General features: G+C 36.5%; 1 protein-coding gene across 50 annotated transcripts in view; it reads left to right on the top strand.

Annotated features, from left to right (window-relative positions):
* The window catches only part of SUN1 (Sad1 and UNC84 domain containing 1), a 60088-nt gene that overhangs the window by 9844 nt on the left and 31839 nt on the right, over window positions 1-18405 (top strand). For 27 of the 50 annotated variants that reach the window (XM_043494090.1, XM_043494088.1, XM_043494077.1 and 24 more), the window contains exons 2-4: window positions 5810-5906; window positions 12983-13177; window positions 15487-15677. In XM_043494090.1, the coding sequence (XP_043350025.1) occupies window positions 5830-5906; window positions 12983-13177; window positions 15487-15677 (463 nt within the window). In that variant the 5' untranslated portion in view covers window positions 5810-5829. Of the gene's footprint in view, window positions 1-5487; window positions 5907-9002; window positions 9102-12982; window positions 13178-15486; window positions 15678-18405 lie in introns of those variants that run through there. The other 23 variants (XM_043494099.1, XM_043494104.1, XM_043494102.1 and 20 more) reach the window with 9 other exon arrangements.

Here is an 18405-nt window from a genome sequence, read left to right as displayed (position 1 = left end):
ATATAGTAAATAAAACTATTAAAGTTGAGACTGTTTGCATTTGATGAAACTATGTATAAAGTCAGTCTCCTCTGCTGTTTCACTAGGTCCTTCAGTGATTCTCAAACTTTCTAAAAAAGAAAAGGAGTACTTGTGGCACCTTAGAGACTGACGCATTTATTTGAGCATAAGCTACAGCTCACGAAAGCTTATGCTCAAATAAATTTGTTAGCCTCTAAGGTGCCACAAGTACTTCTTTTCTTTTTGCGGATACAGACTAACACGGCTGCTACTCTGAAATCAATCTTTCTAGACTACTGTACCCCTTTCAAGAGTCTGATTGTCTTCTGTACCTGAGTTTCAGCTCACTTCAAAACTACTTGCTTACAAAATCAGACATAAAAATCTAAAAGTGTCACTATTACAGAAAAATTGCTTACTTTCTAATTTTTACCATATAATTATAAAATAAATGGATTGGAATATAAATGTTGCATATCAATGTATAGTACATAGAGCAGTGTAAAACAAGTCATTGTATGAAATTTTAGTTTGTATTGACTTCGTTAGTGCTTTTTATAAGCAAAAATCTAGATGAGTTGATGTACCCTTTGGAAGACCGCTGCATATCCCCAAGGGTATGCACACCCCTGGTTGAGAACCACCAGAGGGGGAGCAAAACAATATTGCAAAACTGAAAAATTGGCTGGGGAATTCGAGGGCCAATGTAATATCTGAAGTTACTATTTACCCATACCTTGAGAATGAGTACATTTGAAACTAACTTTAGGCTCTTTTGTTTTGCATGGAGGGAGCCTAAGACTGCCTGCCTCCAGTTTTCTAAAATGGGCTATGTTTGTTGTTTGAAACCTGACTATAGCTGGCATTGTGACAACAATAAAAGATGAGTGGTTCTCTGCCCTTCCCCTTCTTTCATTTCTTAGTTCTTCCAGAAGTTGGTCCAATAAAAATATATTAGCTCTCTTGTCTTTCTGATATCTTGGCACCAATATGGCTATAACTACACTGCATAGTCCTTCCTCTAGCAGTATCAGTAGGGGATGGGGAAAGTTTTCTTCTAACTACAGCTACTAGCATACATAATACTTCCTGTCAATGCTCCTTGTTGAGTTACAAGGCTGCACTCTTAACTCTGGAGACTCAATATTTTTGCAGTTTCTAGTTTCTTGCAGACTTGTGAATTGAAAGAATGAGTCCAGATCTAAATCTGAGCTTTCCTCACTCTGTACTCTAAATGTAATGTCCAGTGGTATGCTTCCATATTATTTATTACATAGGTTGTGATCCTGCAGCTTTGAAGCATCAGGCATACTGCTGGCACTTCATGTTGCAGAGCACCACAGACGCTTCTGTATGCTTTCTTATTTATAAAATATGTCAGGGTGGATTGATTTAAATCCTGACTTAAATCACCAAGTGGAAAGCCTCCATTTAAATGATCAGCCTTTCTGTTAGTATTTGTTACTTTCTAAAGAAAGGTGAATTCTCACTGGCTGATACAACTATTAAAACGTTGATTTACAACTAAATAGAGCCTTTACGCTAGATGTAGTACATCTTTTTGCTACCTAGAAGGGTACACTTTAATAATATACATTTATTTAGGCAATTACATAGCTTAATATTTTCAGATTCTTATTAATTGTATATTTTAGTATGTTAAAAAATGGTGAATGATCAATTGCTTGTTTACTATTTTTTTTGCTTTTGACTTGTCAAGCTGCATTAAGATGGTAATAAATTTAAACACATAGCATATAAAATTTTATTTTTATTAAACAAAACAACCTTTAAATGTTTTGAATACATACTTTTATGTTATCGAAACATGTTTCACGTTTACATCTAAGTGATTTTAATAAAGGAACAGAGGGTTTAACAAATCAGTGAATTAAACTGATTATTTCATCAGCCTGGGAAATTTTTCAAATATGCCTAAGTGAAAGTGATTAGAGTGTAAGTTGCTACTCGTCTCATTTTCCAGAGACTTAGGCAATGGTCTCCTAAGTTGCTTAGGCTGTACTGAAAACTTTTAAAACTAGATTTCAACCTGTCTCCTCATTTTTTTTTTATTCATAGGTTAGAAAAGGGAGACAAGTTTTTCTGTTTTTTCAACTCTGTTATTTCTCAACTTTGAATGAAATGAAGAAAATATTATTTCTGTGTCTGCAGAAGAGGCTGCTGCTGTCAAAAGCTGCACTTACTCTGATTCCATGTGCTTAGCTAGTGACTTTGGTCAGTTCAGTGATTGTGACTTCCTTTAAAACATCATCAGCAAACATCTACTGTGGGAATAGTTTACCTCCAGCCCTGAAATTTATTATGGTTGGCATGATTGATGGGTGATGATTAGATGTCCATGTCATTGCTAAAGAAGATGCTGCTGCTGTTAGGCATCTACCCTGGTACTTTGATGTTGGATCCATCTCATTTTCTTGCCAATATTCTATCTTCTTTACTGCCTGCAATTTAACTTTGTTGTTGAGTATTTCTCTCTTCAATGTCTTTGAAATTCTTTTCAAATTTAAACATCAGCAACACAGTAGCAATCTTTTCTGCAGTTTGTCCAAGGCTATGGAAATAGGTTTTAGTATACTCGGCGTATCTTCTGCTTTTCTCTTTAGTCCAGTGTTGACTGCTTTATCATACACTAGCATAGTAAAAAATGGTAAGCAATGCATAGGAATGATGCAAAAATAAGTTTACTAACTGATTGATGCAGATGTGTCCACATCATCGTCGGGCCTTGCATCTTTGTTGCACTGTTTGCAATTAGCACATGTTCATTTTTTACCCAGTGGTACAGGAATTTATTGAAAATAAATTCCCAAATAGGGTCTCTTTTTATAACCTGCAGCCATGGCAGGTTTTTTCCCCCTCCAGTTCCCAGGTATTAAAATAAGCACTAGAGTTTGTACTTGGAAGAATATTGTTCCTTCTTCCACTGCCTTGCTTTGACATCAGTGTTGTTCCTTTCTGGCTGCACGCTCGGCTCCTTCTCCCGTCTTACATAACAAAAGAAAAACAAGAGAACTAACAGTCCAAGACTTCTACTCATGTAACCCGCAAGCCTTTTGCACCTGCAGTATTTTTTTTTATTTAGGGATAGAGAGAGGCAGTTGAGAAACTAATGGATTTGTTTGTATCTCTGTCTGCATACACAGAGCAAGGCATTTTACTTGAAGTGCCCATAAACCATCCAGAAGCAAGGGCAGGTAGTTAGAGAGCAAATCAGTGTTTCTCCGGGAGCTGGAGAATAATTTTTCTTGCTGGGTAGAGTCCTAAATATGCATAGCTTGAGAACTGAGCCAGTTAGAGCTCAGGCAGTGAGAAACAATAAAACAGGAGTAGGGGGCCACCCAGGTGGGCTCATGGATGATTCTGATGAGATACTTGATGGTGTCTCCTGGAGTCAGAGACTGGGTCCCAGTGCTTGTGATGAGTTTGCTGGTCTCTTGCACCCAGTAGCACAGCACTTTAACTTAGATTTATTGATAGAGGCTCATGGATTTAGTATATTTTTTTTATTTAAAACTTTTAAGAGATAATAAATGTAGGCCTTAATATATTTTGTATTAAATTCAGATTCCATTTTAAAGAGGTTTATTTTTTTTAAAAAAAGAAGAGAAACTTATTATTAAAATAAAAATCTGATATTTTAATTTTTTTTATTCAAAAAAATCTGTTTTTTTAAATCTACTGATTGCATAGCCTCTGGCCACCTTTTACTGAAAACAAAACAATTGCATTCTATATGGTAGCTATCCTACCCAAAAACGTATGGGCCATCTCATTAAAAAGCCAGCAGTGCTCAGTCAAAAAATGTTCCTTATTAAAAAAAAACAAACAAAAACCAATCTAGTCAGGTAAAAAGCTTGAGAAAACGGATGTGCTCTGGAACAGGAGATCTAATAAGTTTTGAGGAGACCTCTTCTCTGAAAATGCTCTGTCTTTGGTCTCCAAAGGCCAACACAGACACCATAGAAGTGTGGCAGCTGATTTGGACTGCCAGGATAATCTGTAGGGAAATGTTTGCTCTAGGAGCTAAGGACCATATCTAAATCAGGGAATTCTAGCAAAAAAATTCCTGCCAGTGCTACTGCTGGTTCAGCTGCAGTGATGGAACTGGTGTATATACATGGCTGTAATGGCTTCTGGTATCTGTTACCACCACCATTGCAACGTCCAGGACTGTATTTCAAAAGCCTAGTCTCCTCTTTAATTCTTGAAAAAACTGTGCCTGTATCTTTGACCTACAATTGTTTGTTGAAACAAATAAGTAGTTAAACTACTGCTATGTCCCCATTTTATTTACAGGCACAAATTGCACGTGCAAAAGGGGAGACCTGTCTGAAATTTTGGGTGTAAGAGCTAGTGTGCTCAGTGCTTGATGCTATTCTTTTATTCTGGTTATTCTCACATTATTTCAGGCTCATTAATACATTTATCTAGTCAACTTACTGAAATGTAGTGCTTGAAGGAGAGCAAAAGTGTATCTTAAAATTATTGTTGTAAAATTATTCTCTTGCTTATATTTTATATTCTTTTTTTTGTCCACAGATAAATTATAGCAAGTTTAGCAACTCTCAAAAATAGGGCATTGTAATGGAAATTTTGGCAGACTTAACTATATTGACATGAACAGCACCATTGCTGTAACAACTTCCCAACATAATCTAAAAATAGAATCTATTCTGTCTTGCTAGGGAGTCCTTCTAATAAGAAGGATCTTTAATCCTGTCACTAATTCAGCTTTTTTTTTTTTTTTTTGCATCAGGCTTTATCCTTATAAAGCATGGCTTGCATCATCTTTCTTCCCCCATGCCCATAGTTATCTGTGCTGCTCTACACATCTCTTTGTGTTATAACATCAAATCTTCCTGGGTGCCTCATTTATTAACGTTTTGGTAATTAGCATGAATTAAAACGTTGTTTCCCTACTCTTACTTCAAGACGCATACAAATTTTAACCAGATCTTTAAAAGTAGTTCCTTCAAAAACCTTAACTGAAAGAAGCTCAGGAAAAAACACTAGCTTTGTGACTCAGATTGCTGTTGGCTCATCTGGCTGGGTGTGTACATGAGTGTTTTTACTCAGGAGACTAGTTTAGCACCAATTACAAAATACTGAACTGCCCCTCATTTTATTGGTGGTTTTTTTTTGTTTGTTTGTTTTTTGAGAAAGTGAACTCAAATACTCTCTACTGTTTATTGAATGATATTCAAAAGACTTTTAAAGAAAACAACTTTTCTGTATATTTAACTTACAAGAGGATTAGGTGGCAAAGCATCTAATAAAAGCACTTAGGAAATAACGTGTAATTGGAGGGCTGGTCGTTGAGCTATTGAGGATATTTTAAAGGTATTACTTCAGGTATTGTAAAATCTCTGTTTTGTTTTTTAATAGTGTAGCATAATATGGGATCTGTCAATCACTTGGAAAGTGATGTAGTATAATTACAGTGATAGCAGCTTGACATATTTTTGATGGCATTCCACAGAACTCAGTAAATGCCAAAAAATAGACTATCTAGGTCTACGCAGAAGGAAAACTGTCCTCAAGAGGAAACAGATTAGGTTCATGCAGCTTTGATAAGGATATCTAGCAATAGCAGTAAAGTTTTTTTTGTTTTGTTTTGTTTTTTAAAGTCAACTCTGTATCTTGGAATGCAGTTCTTTATTGCCAGAAATTTTTTCTACTGCAGTATTTGCAACATTCCATAACACAGGCTGACCAAAGCAAGGGCTCTCTTACCTTGAATTTAAATACTTTTAAACCATTGCATCACTTTTTTTTCACCTTTTTGCAGTATGATTTGAAACAATCATCATGGATTTTTCACGTCTACACACGTATACCCCACCCCAATGTGTGCCAGAGAACACTGGCTATACATATGCACTCAGGTGAGAATTTTTATTTCTTATAGATAAATTATAAACACTCCAAAATGTTGTTAATTCTAGAAACTTGGCTGTCATGGTAAGTAATTACTTTTTAAATACCCTTTCTTAAAAACAAAAAAACAAAAAAAAAACCTACAATGTATGTTATAGATATTAATGTCTAATCTTGTTTCCTCTCTGGAGATAAATGTACATATTAATTTGGAAAATTGTCAGTTTTGGACTAACAGGAAGGTGAATGACTAAGATAATGACTCATTATTTCAGTTGCTATGAATACACTGGTCTAACCCTGCACCTAGATACCATTGTTGTCTTGTTTATAATGTCTTAAAAAAATTCATACATGGATCTGTTTTATGGTTTCATTGCAGTTAATCAAAATAAGTTATTTGTAAACCTTATTAGGATATATGGCTCAGAAAACAAATATGTAAGGCCCATTGGTTATAATGTGCAATTGTTGCTGACTCCAGTAGATGACTGAGTGTGGAATTCCACCCAAAGTAAACAGTTCATTAAATTTCCGCAAGACCGTTACTGTAGCTATAACTCTGAATTTTGGTGAGATAGTTGTTTGTAGGGATATTAAACTGACCACCGTATGATCCATTTTTTCATTAGCTAAATCACTTCATATTACCAAAGTTACTTTGATAGTATAGTTTCTGCTCCACATTATGCAACTGAAAGGAGAAACGTAAATCTTCCTAATCGTAAACCCACCTTTTAGATAAACATTCAAGATTGCTTAAGCAAATCTGCTTTCCAAGTTCAGGAAAGTATCTGAAGGATATGTAAAGGGGATAAAAGGAGATATCAGTCTTAAACCTGTAATAAAGTTACGTATCTTTTTCCTATCAAGGAATATTTTTACTTAATGAAAGTTAGTGGAGGATATCTTTACACTTGCATTATAAACAGCAGGGTTATCACTTTCAGGGTTGGAATGGGGATTTTAAAATTTGCTGTTGAGGGGGCACTGGGAAATTTGCAATGAATGAAGAGCTGCAGACTTACTGTTGAAAGAATTTACTTAAAAACAATTCTGTACATTCTGTAATTGTATACATTTTCTAGTTATATTGAAAAATACATGCATGAAATTAGAATCTAATTTTTTCCTCCTGATTTGAGATACTGTATTCTTAATAATCACCTTAAACCAAAAGTCTTTTTTGTACCTTTGTATCCTCTCCATAAAGCCAGCTTCTTTTGAAAATAGAATTGTAACTGGGATGGGGGAGGAATAAGTAACTCCTGGTGTTATTCCAGGAAACTGAGACTGGTTTTAAGTTTGTTGTGTTGTGCAGGCCCAAGTGTCTTGGCAGAGAGGCAGTAATTTAATTTTTTCTTCTAAAGAAAAACTCGGTGGCTTGATAAGCTTTTAGTCGTGACCCTTTTTACCTCTTGGAGGTGTTTTGATGACCTCTCCCTTCCCCACCCCATCACGGGTCCTGATTTAGGGTCTTTACTCCAGCAAGACTCTCAGTGAACTAGATGGGGAGTCTTGCTTGAGGAAGGACCACAAGATTTGATCAGGCCCTGATGAAAGGAGTGGTAGGACAACTTTGAATATGAGAGGGTAGTGGGATGCTAAAGGTAAATTGGGCATTTTGCTTTTTCTATATAGGTAAAGATCTTGTAAGGATGAGATTAGTTCTGTCTTTGGAGGGGATAAGGGGGCAAGTGAAACTTGCTGTGGCTGCACAGCATCCCACTTGGCTGCTTTCAGTCACATTACATATTGTAGGTAAACAACTGGCTGAGGGAGGGCTGATAAGCTGAAGTTTGGCAATTCATCTGCTCTTGGAGGCATCAGGCAGCTTTGGTTTAAGATGTAGCAACTTTCGTAATACAGAATCTTATTTCAGATCCTATTGCAGGAAAGTATCTGTAAATGCTCTAATTGTAATTTATAATAAAATACCATCTGAAGCTTTGGCGACACTTGAAACATTAAAATAGGGGGAGTTGGCATACTGAGATCTGCATTCAAGGTCCTGAGTATAAACTTCAAAGCCTATTAGCCACTTCAAGGCATGTTGATTGAGCAGGACTTCACCATCTCAGTCTTTGCATGCTGAGGTCTTTTTATAGTATATAAAGATTTCTTTGCACAAGTCTGCCATCCTTGGGTTAAGTGATACTTGGAAAACCCTACAGAAGGGAGGGTGCGCAAAACTGCTTCCTTATGAGTGTTAATTTTTAGCTTTAGTTTATTTTTCAGGGTATTTGTATTCATGTTGTTTAGATTTTTTTTTTTTATGCCTCCCTCCTCGTCCCGTCCCTCCCCGACCCCCACCCCCACCAATGGTCTCAAGGTGCTTTACAAACACTAAACTATCCCAGAAAGGTAGCTTTTATAGCATACTCATTTCACTCCTGGGGAAAACTGAGGCAGAGGAGTTGACTTGTATATTCTGTGCAAGCTGAAAACAGACAATAATGTTCAGTAAAAAGTAGGGAAAATCCAGATACTACAAATCTGTCAATAGCCTCAGTTATGATTTATTAATACTAACAAAAATTACTGCGTAATCCTAAATGTTTGAACCTCTACTGAGAAAATGGTGATGTACTAATTAGTATTCTATATCTTGGGCTACATTCAAAGGGACGTTCAGAGTGATGTGTCTTACACCTTTCAGCCTTCCCAGCATGTAAATTGAACCTCAGATTCTCACCCCCTTGTTAATGTGTAATTTACAGACTTTAATTAGACTGACCTCCAAATTTAGCCCCGTTTGTTTCTCAAAGGATTTGTGGTTCTGACAGTTCGGGTGCGTTTCACCCTCCATATGGAAAATGGTACAATAGTAGTGAAAGGTTTTTGTTTAAAGTAGACATTCACTGGGTCTTGAGAATAAATAAAATATATGCATCTCTAACCTGTAGACAAGAATCTTGTACTCACTGAGCTAAAAGATCAAATACGTTCAGTCCATACTTCAGTAAATTACCATACTTCAGTAAATTAACACAAACCTAAAAATATCAATAATTAGAAGCAGTACATTGATTGAGAATAGTCTACTTATTTTGTCTGGAATAGGGCAAGGGAATAACTGTTCCATGGCAAACTTGTCACTACAGGTGTTTATCCATGCTGATGCATTTCCTAACCAGAAGAAAAACAAAGATGAGCAGTGATATGCTGATGATCTACTTTCTTTGGAAACTCAGAAGTATATGGTTAGTCGTTAGCTCACATGTATCCACTGGAATTGTTCTCCAATTTATTGCTAGTGGACTGGAGCTGCCTTACCTGCTTCATTGCAACTTCTATAAAATAAGAAACTATCCCAAAGAACACTTGAAAAATGGGTCACTTGCACTGCCCTGTACACAAAGCTAAATTTATGATAAACTCAGTAGACTAATTTTCTGATTCTGCTTAAACCAGTATAATTCAGTAGTTAACTCCATTGAGATTAGTAATTTTATGCCACCACTGGCATAAATAGATGAAAGCCCATGTTGTCACATGGGTGTAATTTATAAATGAGGTGGGGGAGGGGGAAAAAGAAGCTGAAAATGGCTGAAAACTTAAAAATTGAATGGTAACAGACCTCAAAACCCAGTAATGCTTCAGCCTGGTGCTATTCTGAACAGAAAGAGCTTTTGACCCTGCTTGCTGCTGCTTCCATCTTTTCACACTGACTGTACAGACATAATAGCCTTCAGAATGACACTGGCATTCCTGGAATCTTTTTAAATAGATAAAAAACTATCATAAAGGGTGGGGGAAGTGTAAAGGTAACAGCTAGAAGAAAAAGTAAGACTACCTATGTAATAGTGGGGAGATCTATGAGCAGCTGAGAAAGCATATATAGGGGCAAGAGGTTGCAATGTCTTCTTTGAATTCCATCACACCCAAGTATAGCTTAGCATTCATATTTGCTTCTTGCTAGTAGGTTTATTTCTCTAGGCAGTAGATATCTAGCAAATTTTTCAAGCAATGATATACATTATGTGAAAAATAACTTGAACACCATAAATTGTTCTGTCATATGTAAGGAAAGCTTCAGTGGTGTCCCTAACAAGAAAAACAAACCCTCCTCCAAAATATGGAAGTTGCGTCTGGAGATGGGAGACTAGACTTCGAGGTATTGTCCATTTGTGTCACTGAAGTCCAAGATTACTTTGGTTTGTTTAAGAAGTGTAGTAGTTCTCTTAATACTAGAGTAGAACCAAAATGCAAGTGTTGTGTTTTTTTTTTAAATGACTCCATAGATTATCTACTTAGTGTGAATTCAGACCTTTAAAATTGAATCAGTACAAAACAATCCCATGATATTAAGATCTGAAATAAGTACAAGTATTTGCTAATGAAAACAAACTAAAGCTAGTTACAGCTGTCGTTTTGTTCTGTGTACTTTTGTGTTCTTCTTGTGAATTAGGTATCTGTAGTATCACTGGCTGAAGATGAGTAAAAACAGATGCATAGTGGCAAGTGCAAATAGCAAATCAAATCGCAAGAACCATTTGTTCAGGGAAGTCCTCAAATTAATAATAAACTATTGAGATCTTTCTAATCTTCCATGATGAAGGAATGAGTAATAGGATATACTTTGTTTCCTAGGTAACTTTTCTTCCCTCTTTAGATGTCTTTGTGTAGCTTATGTTCAACTAACTTTAACTACTCTTGAAAGTCCTATAAGTATCTCAAATTTTGACAAGGAAGAATGTAAACTAAATACTGGGGCCCAAATTTTATCTCTCACAAGCATCCTGTGCCCTGCTATAATGAAATTCAGAGGGGAAATTTGATGTTGGGTGTCTGATCTAAGTATCTAGCACAATATAAGTTTTGCAAACAAACTGCATGATGTGCTGTCTTGAGCTGAGCTCGGGCTTCTGTTTTACACCTGGATTCAGATGTCCAGAATCACTGCAGATTCTGCTCTTGATTTGTTTGTACAGAAAAGTGACTGCAGCAGATGAAGGTTGTATTGTCTCTTGAAAGGCATTTGCCTGGTCATCCATAAAAATAAGAAAAATGTATATGAAAGAGGGGCTACTTCTGACATAAATGAATCAATGTACTCCTAACTTTTTTCTTATTTTTGTATATTTTAGGGTAATTTTAAAGATGTTCACTGACATTAGGAAAGAGTTAATCTTATATCTTGTAACTTGAGTTTTTAACATTTGTATTTTTTTATTTTTGAGTTGTCAATTTAAATTTGTATTTATTTATTATATTATGTGCAGTGGTATCTGGATAAGACACTGTTAATAAACCTAGTAAACCATTTGGTTACAAGAATATAGGTAGAACAAAAGGTGTAAGTATCCTCATGCTTGTTGCTACCTGCAGTGTTTTGAGCGGGTGCAGAGAAACTGACCATTTCTGGTATATGTCATAGAACTGGTCAGAAATATATTCCGGGTATGTCTATGCTACAGCGGCACAGCTACGACGCTGCAGCTACACACTGTAGTGTAGACACAGCAACAGAAGGGGAGAGGCTGGTGACATGCCAGTGTCTACACCAGTGCTTAGGTTGGCTTAACCACATCTCTCGGGTGTGAATTTTTCCACACTCCTGACTGTTGTAGCTTGGTGGACCGAAGTTTTAAGCATACACCAGACCTGAGGTAATTTTACCACAGTGCTCTTTTTCTGGAATCAACTTTGTACCTGGCCAGTGGCCCAGCAGAGATTACAGACTTCAGTGGGACATTCCCCTGTAACAGTTTGATCTTGGAATGAACAGATACCCAGAAAATTTTAACTGCAGGACACTTTGTATTACGTGCATACAATCACAGTTTCTCCAATATCTAGTGGCATTAGAGCCTAGTTTCTTACTCAAACAGAATAGATAGCTATAAAATGTCTTGAAGAGTCTAAATAATGAATTTCCTTCTTGTATAAATAAAAATCTTACGTGCTTTGCACCAAATCTGTCTCATGTCTTAGAGTAGGACATACTGTTACTCACTCACTTTTTTCCCAGGTAGTCTCGAGACTCCAAACTGCCTAGAGCATGCTTCTCCTATTATAGTTATCGCTGTGCGTATCTGATGTTTGTGTAAGAGAATCGTCAAATATAGGATTCTGTTTGTGCATTGTTTCAGTCTGCTTCAATGCTAAGAGTATAGTTTTGAGGAAACAATCCAAAGCCTCTCTGCATGTAAAGTTATATCATTTGAAATAAACCAGTTAGTTGAACAGGTGCAAAAGGACACTCTTATTTCAGTTTAGCTTAGACCTGTTTTTAATTACTTAAACTAAACCAACTAAGAACTGTCCAGAGCCTTTTGCACCTGTTAACTGAATTGGTTTAAAAAAACAATTTGGTGAAACTGGTGCAACTCTGGATATATGTGCCTATACAAATGTGCAGCCTAAGTCCTCATTTCTTATGAATAGTTTAGAATCATAAACTTGCCTAACATACAACTGTTTAGATATCGGCAATTATTTGAGCTGGGCCAAAATGTTTGCAACCTTGGCTTGGAATTGGAATGTGTAAATATTTTTCCACTGTGTCTTAACTCAAATTTCATGATGAATTTTAACAATCGGGGTAGAAAAATCACTTCTTGGGTTGAACCTAAGCATGACACAAATCCGCCCACTTGGAATAGAATACTTGCTTCAGCTTTAGTTCAGAGAATACTTCCCCAGTAACTAGAAAATTCTGGACTTAATTAGTCATAGAATTGAAAGTATTTTGATACCATTACAGAGGGGTTCTCTGTAAAGTGCTGTTTTTATTTGCTTGTTGATGTATATGAATCTGCTTATCTAAACCGTACATACAGAAGTATGTGATTACTTTGCTAGTAACTTTTGTTGGATGCTTACCAGTGTTTCTAGGTCCTGATCCTGCAGAAAGAACTGCTTACATAGACCCCTACACCCACACTGAACTTTGCTGAAGTCAATAGGATTCTGTGTGGATGCTGGGAACTGCTTGTGTGGTTCTCTGGGCAGAATGAGGACCATGGTTGGGATAAGTTGAATCTATAAAAACGATAGACTTTTTCTTTAGGGGAAGAAATTCTGAAACATTGAAATGTATCTTAAAAACTGTTAGTGTACATCTTTATTTTTATTTTAGTTCAAGTTATTCTTCAACTGCGCTGGATTTTGAGACTGAACACAAATTGGATCCAGTGTTTGATTCTCCAAGAATGTCAAGACGTAGTTTACGCTTAGTCACTTCAGGATATAATGCAACAGATGATGCCCAAAATGACAACATTCATAGCAATTCCTATATTGGATACATGTCTTTGTCAGATCAATCATCCAGGTAAGCAGACTTTTATATATAATATAAAAATGTAATGCAAGTTTACCTATTGGCAGATTCTAGGTTTGGCCATTTAATCATGTATCGGACAACTAATTCATGGCTGATCCAGAACTCAGACTTAATGTTGGAATGTGGGAGTGTGAAAGAGACTCTTCGATTTTTACTGTAGTAAAAACTGAAACAAACCTATAACTAAAGAGCTTAGATTGCATGTTTCTCAGTCTTGTGCAAAGGGAATTTTGTCTTAATCTTAGACAGAAAAAACAGCTGAAAGGAAAAAGATGGTTTCCTCTCTTCCTTGGTATTAAACATAATTTTTAACAGTAGAATGAGGACTAAATTTCAGCTTTGTTGCATTTTGCTGAGATAAGAACTCTGTGGCCAATGTGCTGTGCACCAACTCAGTAGTGCCAGTGACCTTTTTTTTTAAATCTCGTCTTCAGAATACTTGCCTTTTACTTATTTTGCCAGTGAAACACACATTTTTTTTGTTCTGTTAAACGTTTTAGGACACAATGTTGACTGTGAAATTAACTATATCTTAAATGAGAGAGTGACTGTAATAGAAGCAAATTTATGATCCAACTCTATAAAACTTTTTCACTTGTTCAACTGTGTGCATTGCAAGTAATCCCCTTGACATCAATGGGACTGCTCACACACCTGCTTAAGATTAGTCCCACTGAAATCAATGAGACAACTTTACACACTGCAAGTAACAGGTAAATCAGTCTTTCCAGGATTGTGGCCTAAATCATGAAAATTCAGATGACAAAACATACAAAGGTGGCTGTTCTTCATAAGAACTCTCACTAGAGCCCTTAAATGAAACTGTACACTGTTGATAGTTACTCGTCTGATATTCTAACATATAGATATATGAATCATAGGGTTAGAAGGGACTGCAAGAGTCATCTAGTCTAACCCCCTAGACATGCCGAACTCTGCTATACAAAAATTTAAATATACAATTAATATGTAGTCTAGAGTAAAATGCGTGAAATGTTTGCAGTTGGATATATGCTGAGAGCAAGGGGAGATAAACCAAATGTTCATCTTGTATGTAGCTTTGGTTACTAGTGAAACTGGTTAGCCTAAAAAGCCTTTTCAGTGCAGTTTGTATCCCCATCAATACGAAATACTTAAATCAGACTAAAATTAATCATACAAAAATTAAACTCCTTACACACTAAATGCGGAGCTTAGAGCTTACTTATAGTATCATAGAAATGTAAGTCTAGAAGGGACCTTGAAAGGTCAAGTCCAGCCCCCTGCACTGAAGCAGGACTAACTAAACCTATACCATCCCTGACAGGTGTTTGTCCAAACCATTCTTAAAAATCTCACAAGGGGGATTCCACAACCTCCCTTGGAAACCTATTGCAGACCTTAACTACCCTTCTAATTAGAGAGTTTTTCCTAATATCTAACCTGAATCTCCCTAGCTGCAGATTAAGCCCATTTTTTTTCCTGTCCTGCCTCCACTGGATGTGGACAAAAATTGATCACTGTGCTCTTTCCAATAGCCCTTAATGTATTTGAAGACTGTTATCAGGTCCCTCCTCAGTCGTCTTCTCTCAAGAAGACTAAACATGCCCAGGGTTTTTTTTAACCTTTCCCCATTGGTCAGGTTTTTTAAAAAACTTTTTATCATTTTGATTGCTCTTCTCTGGACTCTCTCTCCAATTTTTCCACATCTTTACTAAAGTGTGGTGCCTGCAACTGGATACGGTACTCCAGCTGAGACCTCGCCAGCACAGAGTAAAGTAGGACATTTGCTTCCCGTGTCTTACATATGACACCCCTGTTTAATACACCCCAGAATATTAGTCTTTTTCACAACTGTATCACATTGTTGACTCATTGAATTGTGTGGTGCACTATAACTCCCATATCCTCTTCAATAATACTATCGCCTAGCCAAGTTGTTCCCCGTTTTGTAATTGTGCATGTGATTTTTCGTTCCCAAGTGTAGTACTTTGCACTTGTATTTACTGAATGTCATCTTGTTGAATTCAGACCAATCCTCCCAAGTTGTCAAGGTCCTTTTGAATTCTAATTCTGTCCTTCAAAGTGCTTGCAACCCCTCCCAACTCAGTGTCATCTGAAATTTTATAAGCACATTTTTCATTCCATTATCCAAGTCATTAATGAAAATATTTAGTACCAGTCCCAGGACTGAGCCTTGCTGAATCCCACTGATACACCCTCCCAGTTTGACACAAACCATTGATGACTACCTTTGAGTATGTTCTTTTGTGTTTAATGTTATGGCTTTTCTTCATGTTTGCCTTTTTTTTCTTTAGAACAGCAAAGCAGTGCAAAAGTATGAGCAAGCAGTCTGTCACTGTGAAACATACTCCAAGAAAAAACGTATCTAGCTCTTCTATTTTTAGCCAAAGTAGTTTCAATAGCCATGCCAGTGATACATCTGTAGTATCTACTGTATTGGATGAATCTTTGATTCAGGAGCAAACAGAAGTTGACCATTTTTGGGGTAAGTAATACAGTGCTACTACACATTTGAATATTTATGCCAGCCTGTGATCTGAAAGCTATTTTGAGGTTCTATTATTTATGTATGTATTTATTTTTTGTAGAAGCTTCCTTGCCTGAAGAACGTTGATAGCAACATACTTATTACCATGTTTGTCTAAAAGTCACCACTTACTGTCTAAATTCTTACTGCAGTTTTGGCAGAGGACACATTACCTTTGAATAAAATGTTATTGCTGCACAGTAAGACTGATAGGCCAACCAAAATGTACTACCTCAACATAGCAAAGATGCTCACTAGCAAGATGCTCTCTGTGGATTTAATGTTCTTCTACTATTGTCCTTTCTGAAGCTCAGCGGGAGTCTCATACTAAAAGTATTAGAAAGAAAAATCCTAGATAACAAGTTTAGTTAAAAAGATAAGTAAATTACAACATGTGACTTTTATCATGAACAAATAAGGATGTGTGAAACGTGTTCAGTCACAACAGAGAAGCAGGAAGTTATTGTATGTGTGTTCATAGGTTAGTGAAGTTGTAGACTTTTAAATACAATGAAATTTCCAGGGGATAGCAGAAGTAAAGATTATGGAGATTAGGCACCTGTGTGGCTAGTCCAATATTTGGATTATGTGATTCACGTGACACCACCTTTCAACAGACACTACTTTTATGCTTTTGTAATGAATAGATTTTTGTTTCAAGCCTATGCAGAATTGCATTTGGGACGCTAACATGTTTTTCTGGCAACTGTACACTGAATGCAGATTTTAAAAAGAGGTTTTATATAAATTGTGATCAAACTACAGAATAGTTGTGTGCATCATGAAGTAACGTGGCTATTTATTTATAATATTCTGAGGCTGGTGAATCTGCAATTAATGACTTCTTAAAAGTTATCCGTTGTATGAGAAATTGGAACTAGCAAGAGAAGAGAAAAGCCTGATATAAATCCGTATACATAGAGCTGCCTAAAAAGGGAGACATGCCTGCCAGATTGCAAGAACTGTAGAATGATCTCTAATTTCTAAGATGCAGCTTTGTCACTTTAACATCAAGAGTAGATTGGAGTGATGAGAGGACAGGTAATAAGCGGAAAGGTAGTATAGATAAAGCGTTCACTTATGTTGCTTTGACCAGAAAGTTTAGACTGGTTATCTGGAAAGTGCATTTATTGGTCATGAAAGATTAGTTTGGAGCAATTTAGTAACTCTTGAACAGAGAGAGAAAAATCCATATTACTAAGGCCTTGACTACACTAGAAAGGATTTGCTTGCATAGCTATTCCAGCAACCCTTTCTAGTGGAGATGCATCTTCTACCAGCAAAAGAACTCGTGCCATTCTACCACACTTCTGGCATAGCTGTGCTGGCAAAATGTTTAAGTAGAGATAAGGCTTCAGTCTCTGACTGCTCAGACTACTTGGAGATGGTAATCCTTTCTGAACAAAGATCTGATCCTCTACTCCTTGCTCATGCAAAAATCCCATTTAGTCTGGAATAAGGAGTGCCAGACTGGGTAGCAAAAGACAGCATTGTTGTTGAAGATGTTGGTCCTGCTCTGCCTATAAGAAAGGGGCTCTATTAGTAATATTGGTGTAATACCTCTTTGGGTTCTTTTAGGGAAAGCTTTTTCCCCAAAATGACTTACTGTGGACAAGAACCTGGTTGATCTGACTATTGCTAGGCTGGTGCTCCAGATGATACTTTGTGCCTCAGACACAGTAATCTAACCTGGATCTCTACTTTGTGTGTGTTTTGTTACATGGATGGAATGTACCATAGAAGCTGTATGCAGTAGCTCTGGAGAGGAATGAGAGAATGGAGCTCCTATCTGCTGCAGCAATTTCTCTGATCTAGGAATGGCTTTGATGCTCCAAAGGAAATTCAGTCTTTACTTCATCCTTTCTTGGGGGGTGAGGGTAGCTGAAATGCAGATATCCTTGTAAAGACCATTTTAAAAAAAAATTTTTTTTTAGGAATGTATTAAATACAAGATGCTTTTAGTCTATATCCCAAATATCCAATAATTGACGTTAACTAATTTCACAATGCTAACATCTTATTTCAGTTTAATCTATGGAAATGTAGCTTACTGTATAAAATGTGTGTGTAAATAAACTAGACTTCAGTTACTCTAGAGGTTTCAAGTTACTGGCGCCTTAAATTTCCCCAAAAAGAAAAAAGCAAGAGACTAGCTTTCCAGACAGGATTATTTAAAAAAATCTTTTTCCCTTCCACTCTTCATCTTCCTGAGAAGAAATGGGGAAAACGGAGCTGGACATAGTGGGACTTTATGATGCTGTCCAGTTACAGGCTGCTTGTTTCTGATTAGCAGATTTTTGCACTCCCGCAACCTTGAATTGGAAGAAATTATACTGTAACTTTAGTCTAATATTCTGTGTTAAATTTGACAATGGCTGGTTTAGCTGCGTCTTCCAGTTTATGTATTGAACTGTGGTTGTAGTAAAAATAGTTACTAAGCAACAGAAACAGCATATGTTTCTAATTATCTAGCCTTCTCAATAGTCACGTGGGAGCTGAGAAATTACGTATATTGGCGCTTCAGTTTTCTTCTTGTCACAACCTTCTTCATAGATAATGTAACTGTAAATTGTCACCTCAAAAATACTTGTATATACTGAAGTCCCCACAACAGTTAATGAATAAATGTAATATTCTAATCTTAAAATGCCTCTCCTTTGTGGTTTTTAGAAATAACAAAAAATAA

This window comes from Dermochelys coriacea, chromosome 10 (assembly GCF_009764565.3).
Source record: "Dermochelys coriacea isolate rDerCor1 chromosome 10, rDerCor1.pri.v4, whole genome shotgun sequence".
NCBI lineage: Eukaryota > Metazoa > Chordata > Testudines > Dermochelyidae > Dermochelys > Dermochelys coriacea.
The sequence above is the reverse complement of the archived record's forward strand: the minus strand, read 5'-3'. Positions and strand labels throughout refer to the sequence as shown.